At 40.9% G+C, this 17995-nt stretch overlaps 1 protein-coding gene across 1 annotated transcript in view; it reads right to left on the reverse strand.

Moving 5' to 3' along the window:
- Nucleotides 1-17706, reverse strand: part of LOC124143207 — a 77188-nt gene extending 59482 nt beyond the window's left edge. The window contains exons 1-7 of the mRNA XM_048394912.1: nucleotides 16990-17706; nucleotides 11991-12116; nucleotides 10467-10916; nucleotides 10053-10178; nucleotides 9530-9643; nucleotides 9269-9376; nucleotides 8650-9093 (exon numbers count right to left, since the gene is read on the reverse strand). Coding sequence (XP_048250869.1) covers nucleotides 8650-9093; nucleotides 9269-9376; nucleotides 9530-9643; nucleotides 10053-10178; nucleotides 10467-10916; nucleotides 11991-12116; nucleotides 16990-17509 — 1888 coding nt within the window. The 5' untranslated portion in view covers nucleotides 17510-17706. The remainder of the gene's footprint in view (nucleotides 1-8649; nucleotides 9094-9268; nucleotides 9377-9529; nucleotides 9644-10052; nucleotides 10179-10466; nucleotides 10917-11990; nucleotides 12117-16989) is intronic.
- Between the last annotated feature and the right edge of the window lie 289 nt (nucleotides 17707-17995).

The following is a 17995-nucleotide window of genomic DNA, read 5'->3' on the forward strand; positions in this document are numbered from 1 at the left end:
GTATATGTATGTGTGTGTGTGTGTATGTGTGTGTATGTATGTATGTATGTATGTATGTATGTATGTATGTATGTATGTATGTATGTATGTATGTATGTATGTATGTATGTATGTATGTATGTGTGTATGTATGTATGTGTGTGTATGTATGTGTGTGTATGTGTGTATGTGTATGTATGTGTGTATGTATGTGTGTGTAGGTTTATGTATGTGTGTATGTGTATGTATGTTTGTGTGTATGTATGTATGTATGTATGTATGTGTGTGTATATGTATGTGTGTGTGTGTATGTGTGTGTATGTATGTATGTATGTATGTATGTATGTGTGTGTGTATGTATGTATGTGTGTGTATGTATGTGTGTGTGTATGTATGTGCATGTGTGTGTGTATGTATGTGTGTGTATGTATGTGAGTGTATGTATGTGTGTATGTATGTGTGTGTATGTATGTGAGTGTATGTGTATGTATGTGTGTGTATGTGTTAAGAGACATATAGCATATAAAAATAGAAAAAACGCTTATTAAGCATAAAACGACCAAGAGCAATCACCTAGTATCATTTAATTATTCAATTATAAACTATGATTATCAAAATGGCTAAATACGCGACTGTAACGCTAGGCCTATTACATTATAAAGGAGCAGTTTGGTACGATGGTATTGATTAACGATGATTCTCAGTCATAACATCCACAGCATCTCCCATCTAGGGCGATGTTATGCGGTTGTAGGGCTTTTAAATAGCAACCTTTTGTTTACGTGTACTTCTATAGTAACGCCCAAACAGCTATTGTATATATCAAGTAAATCGACATAATAAACAAAGTAAATTATTCAGAGCAAAGATCAATTCTTCTTGTAAAACATGTCATCTGGTTTGGATGATTTTTGAAAAAAATGAATATTTACTTTGCAAAGACTATTACATCACGCATCGAGAAGATAGAGTTGTGAAACACGTTCCGCTTGGCCTGTTCCGCTTAACTGAGGAATACACTTATCACATGCTAAATCTGCTGTAACCTAACAAGTATTATAGGAAAGACAATGTAATGTAACATATAGCAAGGTTACAACATTCAAGTCCTCAGTAAAGCTTTAAAAAAAATAACCTTTTCGCGAACACCTTGTAGCACCACTATTTGATAGTGCACGTGATTCATAAACACACGCTCATGATATAGTCGGCATCGTGCAATCAACTCATGAATATGGGAAGGGTTATCGCTTCCACATATTGTATGGCTGCTATTGCATAACTGATAATTGGTGTAATATGATATATATTGTGTGACAGTAATGTTGGTATATGGCATATATTGTGTGACAGTAATGTTGGTATATGACATATATTGTAGGACAGTAATGTTGGTATATGGCATATATTGTGTGACAGTAATGTTGGTATATGGCATATATTGTGTGACAGTTATGTTGGTATATGGCATATATTGTGTGACAGTATTGTTGGTATATGACATATATTGTGTGACAGTAATGTTGGTATATGGCATATATTGTGTGACAGTAATGTTGGTATATGACATTTGTTGTAGGACAGTATTGTTGGTATATGACATAAATTGTAGGACATTAATGTTGGAATATGGCATGTATTGTGTGACAGTAATGTTGGTATATGGCATATATTGTGTGACAGTAATGTTGGTATATGGCATATATTGTGTGACAGTAATGTTGGTATATGACATATGTTGTAGGGCAGTATTGTTGGTATATGACATAAATTGTAGGACAGTAATGTTGGAATATGGCATGTATTGTGTGACAGTAATGTTGGTATATGGCATATATTGTGTGACAGTAATGTTGGTATATGGCATATATTGTGTGACAGTAATGTTGGTATATGGCATATATTGTGTGACAGTAATGTTGGTATATGACATATATTGTAGGACAGTATTGTTGGTATATGACATAAATTGTAGGACAGTAATGTTGGTATATGACATATATTGTAGGACATTAATGTTTGAATATGGCATATATTGTGTGACAGTAATGTTGGTATATGGCATATATTGTGTGACAGTTATGTTGGTATATGGCATATATTGTGTGACAGTATTGTTGGTATATGACATATATTGTGTGACAGTAATGTTGGTATATGGCATATATTGTGTGACAGTAATGTTGGTATATGACATATGTTGTAGGACAGTATTGTTGGTATATGACATAAATTGTAGGACAGTAATGTTAGAATATGGCATGTATTGTGTGACAGTAATGTTGGTATATGGCATATATTGTGTGACAGTAATGTTGGTATATGACATATATTGTAGGACAGTATTGTTGGTATATGACATAAATTGTAGGACATTAATGTTGGAATATGGCATATATTGTGTGACAGTAATGTTGGTATATGGCATATATTGTGTGACAGTAATGTTGGTATATGACATATATTGTAGGACAGTATTGTTGGTATATGGCATAAATTGTAGGACAGTAATGTTTGAATATGGCATGTATTGTGTGACAGTAATGTTGGTATAGGGCATATAGTGCTGGGCAAAGTATGTAGTATAGGTAGAAGGATAGACTTGAACGCTTAACTGAATTTTTAAATGTTGTATTAGGGGCTGGAATCAGTATTATCACAAGTTGTGTATGTCTTGCTTCTTCAGTATAAAGTTATGAAATATGCTTGGATAGCTGCAAACAGTCATGTACATTACACCGTAAATATCCTAAATATTGATGGTTCTTTTAAAATACTAAAAAAGTCGAAGACAATAATTCCCGTTTAATCGTCAATTACATGCCTTGATGCAACCGTATTGTCATATAACATGCCATCGCTTACAACATTCGCCAGTCAACTGCCACCTCAGAATAACTACTAGAAGTGAACATAGCACACTGTGGGTTTGGCCGTCCATTGCAATTTCAATCAATACAAGCCATAGGTACACACCATACACATACACAATTCAAACATAAAAACATTAAATCATTGAAATAGGTATTTCCGTTTTCATTATTTCATTCGTTCACTGTTCCATTTCCCTCTTCCCTTCCTCCCTATTTTCTTTGTAAAGCTTTCAAAAGGATTTGTGGAGACAAGTTGAGGACATTTCCAAATTTGACGCATCAGTGACTAAAATGATGCCCGATGTAGTTCCTATTTGAACTTGTACCATGTCTTCTCGTATGTTTTACGCAAGGAATTGCCTTTGCCTTTGCATGTGTTTGTGATGGACGTCTGCGGGGAGGGATACGCACACACACGCAGAAAAAAACATTCATTCGTTATGTGGCCTCCGATCCACCCTTATTGTGCCCCCTTCTTCTTTCTCCCCTTCTCTACTTTTCTCTTCCTCGTTACCATAGTGATTACAGGACAGAGCAGGTCAAAGCAGATCACTGTGTTCACTGCATGATTGTGTGAAATCGTCCACCTTCCGCGAGGATCGCTGATAATTCAACTACCCACTGGTTTGCCCGCCCGCCTACTCCACCTACTCCACCTACTCCACACACTCCACACACTCCATCTACTCCACCTACTCCAACCACTCCACCTACTCCACATACTCCACCTACTCCACCTACTCCACCTACTCCACCCACTCCACCTACTCCACACACTCCACCTACTTCACCTACTACACAATACCACCTACTCCACCTACTCCACCTACTCCACCCACTCCACCCAATCCACCTACTTCACCTACTCCACCTACTCCAACCACTCCACAATACCAGCTACTCCACCTACTCCACCTACTCCACCCACTCCACCCAATCCACCTACTTCACCTACTCCACACACTCCACACACTCCACCTACTCCACCTACTCCACCCACTCCACCTACTCCACCTACTCCACACACTCCACCCAATCCACCTACTCCACCTACTCCACACACTCCACACACTCCACCTACTCCACCTACTCCACCCACTCCACCTACTCCACCTACTCCACACACTCCACCCACTCCACCTACTCCACACGCTCCACACACTCCACCCACTCCACCTACTCCACACGCTCCACACGCTCCAACTACTCCTCCCACTCCACCTACTCCACACGCTCCACACACTCCACACACTCCACCTACTCCACCCACTCCACCTACTCCACACACTCCACACGCTCCACACACTCCACCTACTCCACCTACTTCACCTACTCCACACACTCCACCTACTCCACACACTCCACCCACTCCACCTACTCCACACACACCACACACTCCACACACTCCACACACTCCACCTACTCCTCCCACTCTACCTACCCACTCCACACACTCCACACACTCCACACGCTCCACACGCTCCACACACTCCAACTACTCTACCTACTTCACCTACTCCACACACTCCACCTACTCCACACACTCCACCTACTCCACACACTCCACCCACTCCACCTACTCCACACACACCACACACTCCACACACTCCACCTACTCCTCCCACTCCACCTACCCACTCCACACACTCCACACACTCCACACACTCCACCCACTCCACACACACCACACACTCCACACGCTCCACACGCTCCACACACTCCACACCTCCACACACTCCACACACTTCACCTACTCAACACACTCCACCTACCCACTCCACACACTCCACACACTCCACACACTCCACACCCTCCACACACTCCACCTACCCACTCCACACACTCCACACCCTCCACACACTCCACCTACCCACTCCACACACTCCACACACTCCACACACACACTCCACACACTCCACACACTCCACCTACCCACTCCACACACTCCACACGCTCCACACACTCCACACGCTCCACACACTCCACCTACTCCACACACTCCACCTTCCACACGCTCCACAGGCTCCACACGCTCCACACACTCCACCTACTCCACACACTCCACCTACCCACTCCACACACTCCACACACTCCACACACTCAACCTACCCACTCCACACACTCCACACACTCCACACACTCCACCTACCCACTCCACACACTCCACACACTCCACACACTCCACCTACCCACTCCACACACTCCACACACTCCACACACTCCACACACCCCACACACTCCACACACTCGCCTTTTCATTCCACCCACACCACAAACACACAAACACCACACACACAAACACCACACACACACACACACACACACACACACACACACACACACACAAACACACACACACACACACACATTCACACACATTCACATCACACACAGCACATACTCACCCACACACTACCCGTACACACACTCACCCACTACACCCACCCACCCACACCACAAACACACACCCCACACACTCACACTATCAACCAACTCAACCCACACCACAAACACACACACACTCACTCACACACACACACCTACCCCACCCCACCCCCAACCCCACACACACCCTCAACCCCCACCCAGCCCCCGACCACACCCACACCCCCACACACCACACCCCATCCACCCCCCACCCCTCCTCATACACATCACATCAACACTCACCCACACACACCAAACACCCTTTAATAAAGCGACAATCGTGATAATACCACAGGCGCCACTGTCACGAAAATTGTTCAAAATGGATCTACCAAACAATTTAAAACGCCATTGAACCATTTATTGTTGATGATCCCAGCCCATTTACTACCTTGACGTAGAGGAAAGTCTGTAACGGTTACAACTGCCAATAAACACTGCCTCTTTGACAAAGTCCCCATTAACTACGTCGGACACGAAGATACATCCAATAAGCCAGCCAATAGAGAAGCGTTACACTGACCAGTAAACCGCTATACAGGTATCTTGACCCCATCAGCACTCTAAGTGCTAAGTCAATAGACACACCGCGGTAGGCAGGTTGCAGCGACCGACCAATGTTTGGGACATCGTGGGGATACGGCGATAACAGATCGATACTTAGATGTAAAGGCAGTAAATGGAAACGAAAGTTTAACATTGAATTGAGAACATGTACAAACAAGACGAACGTGTATAACGACTGATAGTGTGGGTTGATGGTTCCTAACGCTGACAGCATCGTACCATTAGATGCGAAGAGGTTTGTTAGGTAACCATGCGCATTGTATTTGTACTACTGTTTGACATATGTACGCGTGAGACTTTAATCAATGATGCCAGTGTTATATACTTGCTCTGGGTGTGTATGGTCAAACGAAGGCGGTACAAAACATGAACCCTCGGCCAAAAGCTGAGTCCTTTGTAGTATTCCGACTATATAACGAGCATGTGTTTATGAATCACTATGAAATAGTGATGACACCAGTGTTCGCGAAAAGGTGAGCGCATCCTGCCCTACCGGTGGCACACATCACATACACATGCAAAGACAAGTCAATTATTCACCTAAAACACAGGAACATGTGGTTCAAGTCATAATAGGGAAGTGTATCGAACATCATTTTTAGTCACTGATGCGTCAAATTTGGAAATGTCCTCAACTTGTCTCCCATAAAACATTTCTATTACGGGCTGGCCAGTAAAGAAGCTATATCCACATGACTTTTCTCTTTCAGCGTTCGTGATGTATATTCCTGCACTCATTCATCAGTCGACGGTAATTGTACCACGTGAAGGTATTAACGCCATCTGTGCAAACGTTTTATAAATTCAATGATAAACTGGGAATTGCATTAGACATCATTCGTCACTGATGCGTCAATTGTGGAACTGTCTTCAAGAATTCTTCCAGAAAATGTTTTGAAATATTGCATGCTGTAACCCTCATCAAACAGTTCTGACTCGAATGAATTAAGAAACAGATCACAAGAGTATCGCCATTTTGCAATTCAATGAATATTTATGCATTATTTCTATTTCTATTATATAAACATTACCTATCCAACTATTAGACGACGCGCTCTTCATGATATTCCTCGATTCGTTCATACAATACAAGTTGTACATATTGAGTTACCTTTGATTGACAGGACAATAAATCATCTTCAACCTAAACTTCATTAAATCTTCGTTGTTGTTTATTTTCATAGGGCAATTCAAATAAATACACAAATATAAATAGTTAAGTTTCCGGCTTCCCGGCCTTCAGTCTGAAACTCGGTTACAGCAACTGTTGAAAAAGGATCTCAAATGATGCAGCATGAAATCCACAGAGTGTGCTTGATGAAGGCCGACAGCTGGACTCTGTATATTTATAAACTTAAATAGTTCGTTGGCATCCCACTGAATGCTGATTTTTTTTCTTTTTTGAAACAAAATATATAAAGACTATAACATCTTGATGGTAATATGATAAGTGATTCAGTGAAGCATAAGTTTCAATCTAATTATGTTTTATATCTTATTTCTGCGTCAACACTCATGTACCAAATCCATTGTTTCCTTCAACCGATTATGGCAAACAATGGGGAGTCATGCGATATGCTAATATGCTATTGCGAGGTCTTGGTGATTACTAGGAGATAGCTGGTAAAACATTTATTTATCAATCCAACACTAAATCTGAAATATTTATCGAGCACTGGAGTTAGCTGTGATCAAAATTACCCATCCTATATCAATTCTGAAACATTTATCAGACACTGAGGTCAGTTGTGATAAAGATCACCCATCTAATTTTTATTCTGAAACATTTATCTAATACTGGAGTTAGTTGTGATAAAAAGGTATCCACTCAACAGCTCCTCTAAAACATTTATCTAACACTTGAGTTAGTTGTGATAAAATGGTATCCACTCAACAGCTCATCTAAAACATCTATCGAACACTGAAGTCAAAATTGTTTTTAAGTAAGAGGTATGTTTAACATAATTTATCATCCAAAACTGGCTCCCACAGGAGTTGTCGCTTGGGTGAGATCAAGCGATATCTATACTGGAGATATCGCTGCAATGAAATTGCATCACAATGCTTTACAGACCATTGTGATGTCATTGGTTACCATGACGACACAATCAAATGACATCACTAATGGCTCTGCTACTGAAACTGTTAGCAGTACTTTTTACACTTTAGACACTGCTTATTACTTTCTACAAACTGAAAAAATTGGAAGAATGATGTTGGATGATAAATAAAATCTCACCCTCGTGTCTTTTGATATCAAATATATCAACACTCGTTGATAAAAGTGGGGGAAAAAACTCGGAGATTCCACTTTTATCAACTCGTGTTGATATATTTGATACCAAAACACACTCGGGTGAGATTCTCTATGATGCTTCCGTTGTCGGAATCGTTCAGCGGAGACTTTTTTCTAATTATGTTAACTTACTGCTGCCAGGGCACGAGTATTTATAAAAGCGACAAAAGCTCTTTAAAGGAAGGGTTGAGATAAATAGTCATCTTTGAGAGTAAATAATGATGGAATCAGTCATAGCCAGAGACCATGGGGTTCATTACGCTTGGTAAGTGATGGGGTGTGTTATACGGTGTACACAGTGCTTTAAACGGTGTCCTACTAATACCATGGTGTGTCAGGTAATGTGTCGAGTCCCGGAGGTGGTGCAGGTCCTAAGCGTTTAAACCCAAGAGCACAGGTATGATGCTCACAAGCAAGGAACCGCAACTCAGCACTGCAAGTTAAGGCACCTCAGACAAGTGGGCCACCAAGGCTGTTGCCTTTAAATACATCAGACGCCATACTTACGACTTCCGAAGGCTCGTCCTGCTCCTATGGTGTTGTTGAGGATGTCTGAATATAACTGCCTCAGGATCATCACGACCTTCTTCTCACTCAAAGAATCGTTCATACATTTCACAGCCATGGAGAACGTCTTGGAATGTAGACTAGCGTTCAGGGCCTGTAGTGCTCCGGCCAATTTAGTTTTCACCTCTGCAGGGGTAAATGCGACGCTGTTATTGACACAGGCCTTCATGAGTAGCTCGTGCATCTTCATCCCTGTTGTCAGCGCTGACACGATGTCGTGGACACGGGGGATCCTGAACGTCTTTGCCCTGCGTCCAATGTGTGATGACTGACAGAAGATGTCGTTCATGATGGTCACCTGTTCCTGAACCTCATCTCTGAATGACTGCAAGCATGTGTCCACAGTCCTAATATCAGCTGATGCCAGGCTTGAAAATGTTTCAGCTGTGGGTGATAAAAAGAAACCTTCTATCAAAAGTTATGCTTTTATGATAGACAGGGAAGAAGCTAAGGGTGGGTTGAACGAGGCTGGGACTTTTGTTACGCGACTTCATTGTAAAAAAGAAACCATATAAATGTTTGTTAATATTCTTACGTAGAGATAAGGTAACGTTCTTACCTATATTCAATTCACAGTAACGTCCAACAAACCCCGGCGCGCAGTGACAGCTTTGGGAATCAGGCAGACACGATCCTCCATTAAGACATGTGGTGCAATTTTCTAGACCTGAGAAAAAGGATATCATAAAAATACACCGGCACGAGATAACGTTTGAAATATAAACTGAACACAGAAACAAATTGACGGAAAGACGGAATATGGAACCTGAAAGCTCTATATCGGTCTCTTTGAATATCACGACGTTTCATGCACACTTACTCTGCTTATACACGTTGCACGTGGCACCAGTCCAGGGATACGAACACATGCAACTACTGAAGGTTCCGTTCTTGAAGACACAGGAGCCACCATTGTAACACTTGTCACACATCGCTGCCAATGAAGAGACAGAAATGAACAGAAATGTATCAGGAGTGTGTGCGTCCCCACAACGATTTAACCAAGTCTACATCAATTCACTATGACAATACAATTTTAAAACAATATTAACAAAAGGTCCATGATACAATAAGCATTGCTCAAAGGCACCTGGTATTAAATAATATAATTATATAATTTAACAGACAATTTAACAACGATCGGAACTTGAAAACCACAACGTAAGATGGCACCGATGCACTCTCAATAACAAAGAGCATTTAGAATAGGAACTATACGTCAAATGTATACAATTATACCAACTATTTTATATGTAAGTTATTACACGTTATGTGTGAATTAATTTAAGTTAGAAGAATTATTATACGCTATGTTTAAATTACTATTCAATTGGAATCATTACCGTAAACGTCAGATGTCCCATTGTGGCAGCGCCTCCCCCAGGTGTCAGTACTGCACATGCACATGTTGTTGGCATTGCACTGTCCAGCACCGCAGTCTGCGTCCATTCTACAGTAGCCTCCTTGGACTGGAGAAATGCCAGTCATTGGTATCTACTTTCACTTTCACTTCTATTTACATAACCTCTCAAGCATTCCCATACATTAAACGTTACCATGACAGAACATCTGTGAGGCCACAATTAATTAATAGTGATTTTGTAGAAATTTTCAATTATTTTGTTCAAAATAAAACATTTAAGTCGTATCACATGATGAGTGTCATAGTATGACATTTTTTTACGAAACTACGAATTCTGATGAAAGATCCGAGGAAAAAATTCGAAAGTAGGGTAGATGAGAACTAAACTACTTACCATTCTCAGATAGTTCATCAGCAAGGTCGTGTATCCGGAAGACGAGACGAGACACAAATTTCTTCATTCCTTTCGCAACATCAACTGGATCTTCAAAAGCATCACTTGTCTCTATGCATACCTTAGCACTCTCCAGTGCAATAAAGAATTCGTTCTTGAGGGCATCGGCCACGGCAGTTATCTTGGTTTTGGCTTCACCAAGGGTGTCGGCCGTCGTGACCTCCTCACAACTTCTATTCGTGGCAGCGCGGAAATCTTCAGAAGCAGCCTCTCTGCTTTCTGGAAGTCTGAGTGCACTGTGCTGCATCTCACCTCGAAGTTTAAGTTGGAAGTTGCAGATGATCGGGTTGATGATTGTCAGCTGATTTTGGATGGTGTTTTTCACATCAGTAATGCACCCATCAACAACCGCGGCTTCAGTTTCTGTCAGAGGTTGCTTGCCCATTTCTGCTGGAATGAAAAGGATGATATATATTTGCTGACTGCGACGGAAACAAGCCATTCACGATTTGAATGCAAAAGATATTCGCATCGAAGAGGGACATGTGTCCACTCAGCTGATGGACTATATGAGCCTAGCATCGTCGAACTGTAGCACTTCAACACTTTACATTGAAGCTCCGAAGTACTGAAGCACCGCAGCACTCCACATCCGTAGAATCGTAGGACTTCAGCACCGAATTAACCTAGCACTTTAGCATCGTACCAACGTCGCACCATAGCACTGTAGCATCGTACCAACGTCGCACTATAGCAGTGTAGGTCTGTAACATTGTAGCACATTAAAACTGTGGTGATGTAACGCTGAAGCATCGTAGAACTGTGACACCATAGAACGGTAGTACCGTACTACTGTTGCATTTTAGCATCGTAGAACCGTGACGCCATAGAACGGTAGTACCGTACTATTGTTGCATTTTAGCAGCGTAGAACCGTGACGCCATAGAACGGTAGTACCGTACTACTGTTGCATTTTAGCAGCGTAGAACCGTGACGCCATAGAACGGCAGTACCGTACTACTGTTGCATTTTAGCAGCGTAGAACCTTGACGCCATAGGACGGCAGTACCGTATTACTGTTGCATTTTAGCAGCGTAGAACCTTGACGCCATAGAACGGCAGTACCGTACTACTGTTGCATTTTAGCAGCGTAGCACCGTGACACGTTAGCACATTTCAGCATCGTACCACTTCAGGGGAATGTTCCACAAAGCTATCGTAGCGCTACGTACGACGGAACTTACGATAGACTTACGATTGTCGTTGCGCTACGATCACTTTGTGGAACGGGGCCCAGCATTCAATTAACGTGGCACTGTAACACCTCCGTTCTGTGGTATCAATGCAAAGGCATCACCTGGATACTGGCTGAATAGTTCTAACACAGTGAGTGAGTAACTGACTACTGCTAGTGGTTCATATCGCTGTGTCTAATTATCACAGCAATAGCTCGTCAGACCTACGGCAGATATCTTCCTGGACAGTTGTGTTGATCTGTTGTCTGTCAAAACAACACATACTTACGGTCGGTGGGCTTCTTGATGTTGCAACGTTTGCCGGTGTAGTCGTCATCTTCGCAGACACACACGACTAGGTCACACATGCCTTTCCCACACTCACTGTCGTCATCGCAGGTGGCACCACCAGATGCTGAAAAGTGTATGTTTGAATTTATTCACAATGACAGTGAACTCGAAGTCCCTAACACCATCGAACATTCGTCTAAGGCTCCGCAATTCGCTGTGCAGAGTTGCCTCCCTTGGGAACGCCAGAAACCTATGATTGTGGGTTCGAATCCCTGTTCGTCCCGATAATGTTTCTACATTTGGCAGCACCATACCCGTGCTCGTGGGTTCGGCAACGCGACAATGTCCTTTCAGGATAACATACATGCAATTATGCATTTTTCCATTATAATTATTGCAAAACAATCTGGAAACCACTCTGAAAGACTCCCATTAACACGGGCTGCTCTGATGTAAGTGCGTTTGTTTACAAACAGGATAAAGATTCGGTCACGTGATATGCACATTAACTTGTGGTAGTGGTGCCAACTCGCTTGAATTTTTCGACCCGAACGTCATATCTTTTGCGTCACGATGAATGGCATGACGTTAAATAGTGATCTTCCTTGATTTGTTTAGGGTTGCCCACTTCACGTTAGCTTATGAAGGAGCTGTGGTACTTATTTCCAATGCCTGGCATATATGCAAGTAACGTATTACCATGTAAAAATAATGTTTGAGGTGTACAGCGCCATACTTTGTTTGAAGGCCATGTCGTGAGTCCTGAATTCGGATCAACAAACAACCCTCTATATCAACCCACACCGCTTTATTCAATATCGTTGCTAACACTTCAGAGTTAGCGATTTTTTGTCATGGTAGAATGGAGATTAACAAACTGTGTTTTCATTGTCGAGCTAGTTTACATTTCTCCGTGCTTGATTGAACTGGGAACCGAACGCGCTATATGGGGTTTCATATGTTAAACTGACCTTTACATTGAAAACACACAGTCTCCAAACGTTCTCGCGAATATCCCTGAAACTGGTCACTCCGAATAAATAACCACCTTGACCAACTATAGCATGACGTCACTGAAGGTTTACAAAAAGACATATGGATGTTCTTTTGCCATATCAGATATGACATTCATCTCCTCAAGAGACATGACACAGGTAATATTTAACATTATCTGTTGAGTTACACATGTTATATCACATGTAAAGACAGGTGTATTTAAGTATTTTCTTCCTGAATTTTATTATCTGTCTTTGAAAACCGTAGTGTCATCAAGGGCAGGCATAAAGTAGTTCCGGCATAAAGTAGTTCCGGCGTTTCACAAGAGAAACATAACATTCAAGACATTTCACTCTTCTGACAGAGATTGTATATTTTCTTATAGATACAGTTTTTATCACTAAGTACATAGTAAATAGGACTTAAAAAATTGAGGGACATCTTTTTATGAGTGGAGCGTTGAACAGGAGAGATGAGGGACACTTTATAACGGGCGTCTGGAGATTACCGACATTTGTTTACCCACATGTGGGTGAGAATCCAATTTGAGATAACTGGTATCAAACATATGTGTGAGGTCGAATTACAGGTCTGTGATTGGCTATTCCATGGTAATTTATGACGTACTGCTATCCTAACTGTAATTTATTGATAAGTTACTCGTGCTTCGGTCGAATTACCCTGCGTCTGTGTCGAAAACGTAGAGAGTGTCAATGCATATCTTTGGTCTTATCTCGTTTGCATTATCAACATCGCCTTGATCATCCACAGATATGGCGGAAACCTTTATTGTGGAGGGTCACACCAGTTATGGGTAGTAAGCAGTAGTCCGGATGACGTGATGATGACGTAGTCTTGCCTACTCGTGACATTTTTGCTGACCACTTGTGACAATTAAATGTTATCTCTTTGGGTTCCCCGGTATTTTCTGCGGTGAATATTGCTAAAAGCGGCGTAAAACCATACTCATTCATTCCACACTATTTTCACTTTCACTTGTCAGGTTAACGTCCCTTATTTACATTTGCTGAATGATTCAGTGACTCAGCACCTGGTTGTGGGTGGGTGCAGTAATAGCTATCCGTGACGTGTTATCAAGAAGATTCTAGGTTACTTTGCGGCACCGGAAATTGGACCTTTATTGTTACGATTTAGCAGACAAACAAATTTCCTACTTAAATGATTCCCACGGACAGTGTAAGTCCACAAAGGTGATAATGTTTGACGCGTTATCAATAACAGGCATTAATGTTTAAAGGTACATATTTCTGAAACTATATAATTTGGCGTGCGTGGTTCCATCGCTTTCTGTTTCAGAGACAATGGGAACCACGTGCTCGTAATTCAGCTCAGTGTGACCTTGGGCGACCTCGACCTTCAAAGTGTTGAATGCTCGTACAACATGAATATTTGACGTCCACCCTCAAATTAAAATACATTTTTGTCCCAAATATAGTTAATCAACATAAACGTATATGCATGTACAGGTATTCTATTTAAGAAATAAACGAGTGGGAGTTGTTGATCGTACAATAAAACACAACAGGGAGAATAAACCGATTGGCATATGTCTCCTACTTTTGGATGAGATCGTTCGGCCACTGCGTTTATTTGTGTAGCCCAGCGAATACTCGAATCACCAGAAATGACGTCATGACAGAACAACGTTTTATCGTGAAATAAACCACGCTTCGTTCTACCTCGTTATCTGGGATTTATCGCGTAGCTATCTTATATTAGTGCTTAAACTTTTCACACGAAATACAAGAATGTTTTCAATTACGCTTACGTTATATAAAGTAAAGCATGCGTTTCTTAATTGTTGAAGTCGACTGTGGGTGAGAATAAATCGTATAACGCCGTCCATGGCAGAAGAAACACGGTTCATTAATCATGATTTGGTGAATGAAAGAAATTAACAGTACTCAACACTGTTCCCCCGTGTATAAGATGGCGATTTGCATTGGATCCGGGACGTTGTCATTTATTGTTTGCACATTATCGAGCGGTAAAGACGCTCAAAGTAAACTAACTAACAAGCTGAAATGTTCGCCTGATATTGATTTGATGTCCCAACCATGCCTTTTTCATTGGCATATTGATTACTCTCCGTTAAGGCAACATTATCTATCTATCTATCTATCTATCTATCTATCTATCTATCTATCTATCTATCTATCTATCTATCTACTGTCTGTCTGTATGTCAGTCTGGCTGTGTATCTATCTATCTATCTATCTGTCTATCTATTTTTCTGTCTATCTATATATTTTTCTGTATATCTATCTTTCTACTGTCTGTCTGTCTATCTATCTGTCTATCTATTTTTCTGTCTATCTATCTATCTATCTGTCTGTCTGTCTCTCTATCTATATATCTGTTTTTCTGTCTATCTATCTTTCTATCTATCTATCTATCTATATTGATCTATCGATCTATATCGATAAATATATATATCTATCTATCTGTCTGTCTGTCTGTCTATCTATCTAACTGTCTATCTATTTTTCTGTCTATCTATATATTTTTCTGTCTATCTATCTACTGTCTGTCTGTCTGTCTATCTATCTATCTATCTATTTTTCTGTCTATCTATCTATCTATCTGTCTGTCTCTCTATCTCTCTATCTGTTTTTCTGTCTATCTATCTATCTATCTATCTATATTGATCTATCGATCTATATCGATCTATATATATATATATATATATATATATATCTGTCTGTCTGTCTGTCTATATATCTGCCTGTCTATTATCTATCTATCTATCTATCTATCTATCTATCTATCTATCTATCTATCTGTCTGTATGTCTGTCTGTCTGTCTGTCTGTCTGTCTGTCTGTCTGTCTATCTATCTATCTATCTATCTCTATCTATCTATATCGATCGATCTATCTATCTATCTATCTATCTATCTGTCTGTCTGTCTGTCTGTATGTCTGTCTGTCTGTCTGTCTGTCTGTCTGTCTATCTATCTATCTATCTATCTATCATTCTGTCTATCTATCTATCTATATGTCTATCTATCTCTATCTATCTATCTATATCGATCGATCTATCTATCTATCTATCTATCTATCTATCTATCTTTCTATCTATCTATCTATCTATCTATCTATCTATTGTTTTAGTTAGTTTATATTTCCTGCCAAATAAAAAGACCAATCTCTGTATTCAAGAAACTATATCTATATTGAAATACTTTTACAGATATGACTTGGATTAACGAAACTTTCAAGCCAGCAATCGCATACGCTTAAAAATCTAAAATATCTAAAAATATCCCATTTACATTAGCTGCTCCCTCCAGCGACTGGTTTGTTTCTTCCGAGCTAGACATAGCAATGAGGAATTGAGAATAAATACGATGTTCACGGACTTTAAAACATATAAGTTTACAAATACATTAAAGAACTTACATGCGAAAGGGTATAACTATATCATAGTCTATCGCATTGTGGTATATACCTTTTTGTGGTTTCCCGCGGACAAAATTATACCATCTGTATGTTTGTTTTATAAAAAGAATTTCTTATACACCATATGCACTGACATAATATGACGCTTTGCACAATGCAATCAATTAATTACATATTTATAATTATTGTTTTATTAAAAGCATGTGTATACTGTTTTGTTAGTTTGTTTGTTATTAAACGTCGCACTCAGCAGTATTCCAGCTATATGACGGCGGTCTGTAAATAATCTAGTCTGGACCAGAAAATCAAGTGATTGACATCATGAGCATCTATCCATGTAAATATGATACAATGACAAGTATCAACCAAGTCAGCGAGCCTGACCACCCGATTCCGTCAGTCGCCTCTTACGACAAGCATAGTCGCCTTTTACGGCAAGCATAGGTTGCTGAAGACCTAAAAAAAACTCATGGTGTCTGGGTGTTTTAGAGCGAGTGAGTATTGCTTAACGCCGCACCAGTATTCATGTGTTATGAGGGCAAGTCAAGCATAAAACGTCTCCACGAATACCAAGACTCACTTTTATTGGTGACATCCTTAATCGTGTTATTCAACATCTCAAAGAACCTGGAATACACCATCCTCAGTGTCCTTATGCCTGTGTCCTCCTCAAGACCAGCATCCTTGGTACAGTTCATGGCTGTATCGAGTAAGGTGACCACAATCCAGCTGTTCAAGTCAGTTTGAACCCCCATTAACTCACTGATCTCCTCTTGAGAGACAGTCCCATTACCCGTCGAGTCACATCCTTGGGTGAGGTAGCCGGAGACGTCTGTGAACGTTTTCCCACTCAAGACGTCATGGACAGACGGAGGGACGAACTTGTTCCGAATCTTTGATGGGAATCTGCAAGCAACGGAATTTACCTGGTCTGTATAAAGACGTAGAGCAGTGTTCAAAGAAGAAAAACATTCGATGGCTTTAGAGACATCTTGTCCTGAAACCATTTGATTTCCAAGCAGGACCACGAGAACCAACACCAAAGTATCCATTCTGGGACTAGGGAATTGATGTCCCAAGACTGACTTTTTCCTCACCATTAGAAATGACAGATCTCAAACAATAAACACTAAAGTTTTAATCCGTCTGATCCGTCAGACTTGACTAAGTGACAGGACGATTGTGCCGAAGAACCAACAACCCTGTCAATCAAAGATTATTGATCTCCCCAGGTCACGTGGTTTTCACCTGGAGCTGTCTGCACAAAGTGGTTTTTATTGTGACATCATCCCTATGTTCGATCGTCTTCCCAGCATTGCTTGACGGGACGCCACTCTCTTTAATACAAGGCATTGATGACCCAAGACGAGATGCATGTGTGTCTAAACTAATACAGTATATGCCCAATCGATGGGACGATTGTGTTCGGGAAGTTCATGACCACATCCCGTTACAGTTTCGATGTCAGTTGTAGATAATTTATCACCTACAATTTCAACATGGTAATCATAGCGATTAAAAATCCCTTCGTGAAGGTTGCATTGTGGAGCACGCGCGGTGGTGGTGTGGTGCGCTGTTGTGTTGTA

This window comes from Haliotis rufescens, unplaced genomic scaffold, assembly GCF_023055435.1.
Source record: "Haliotis rufescens isolate VD_foot unplaced genomic scaffold, xgHalRufe1.0.p SCAF_131, whole genome shotgun sequence".
In the NCBI taxonomy this organism is placed as follows: domain Eukaryota; kingdom Metazoa; phylum Mollusca; class Gastropoda; order Lepetellida; family Haliotidae; genus Haliotis; species Haliotis rufescens.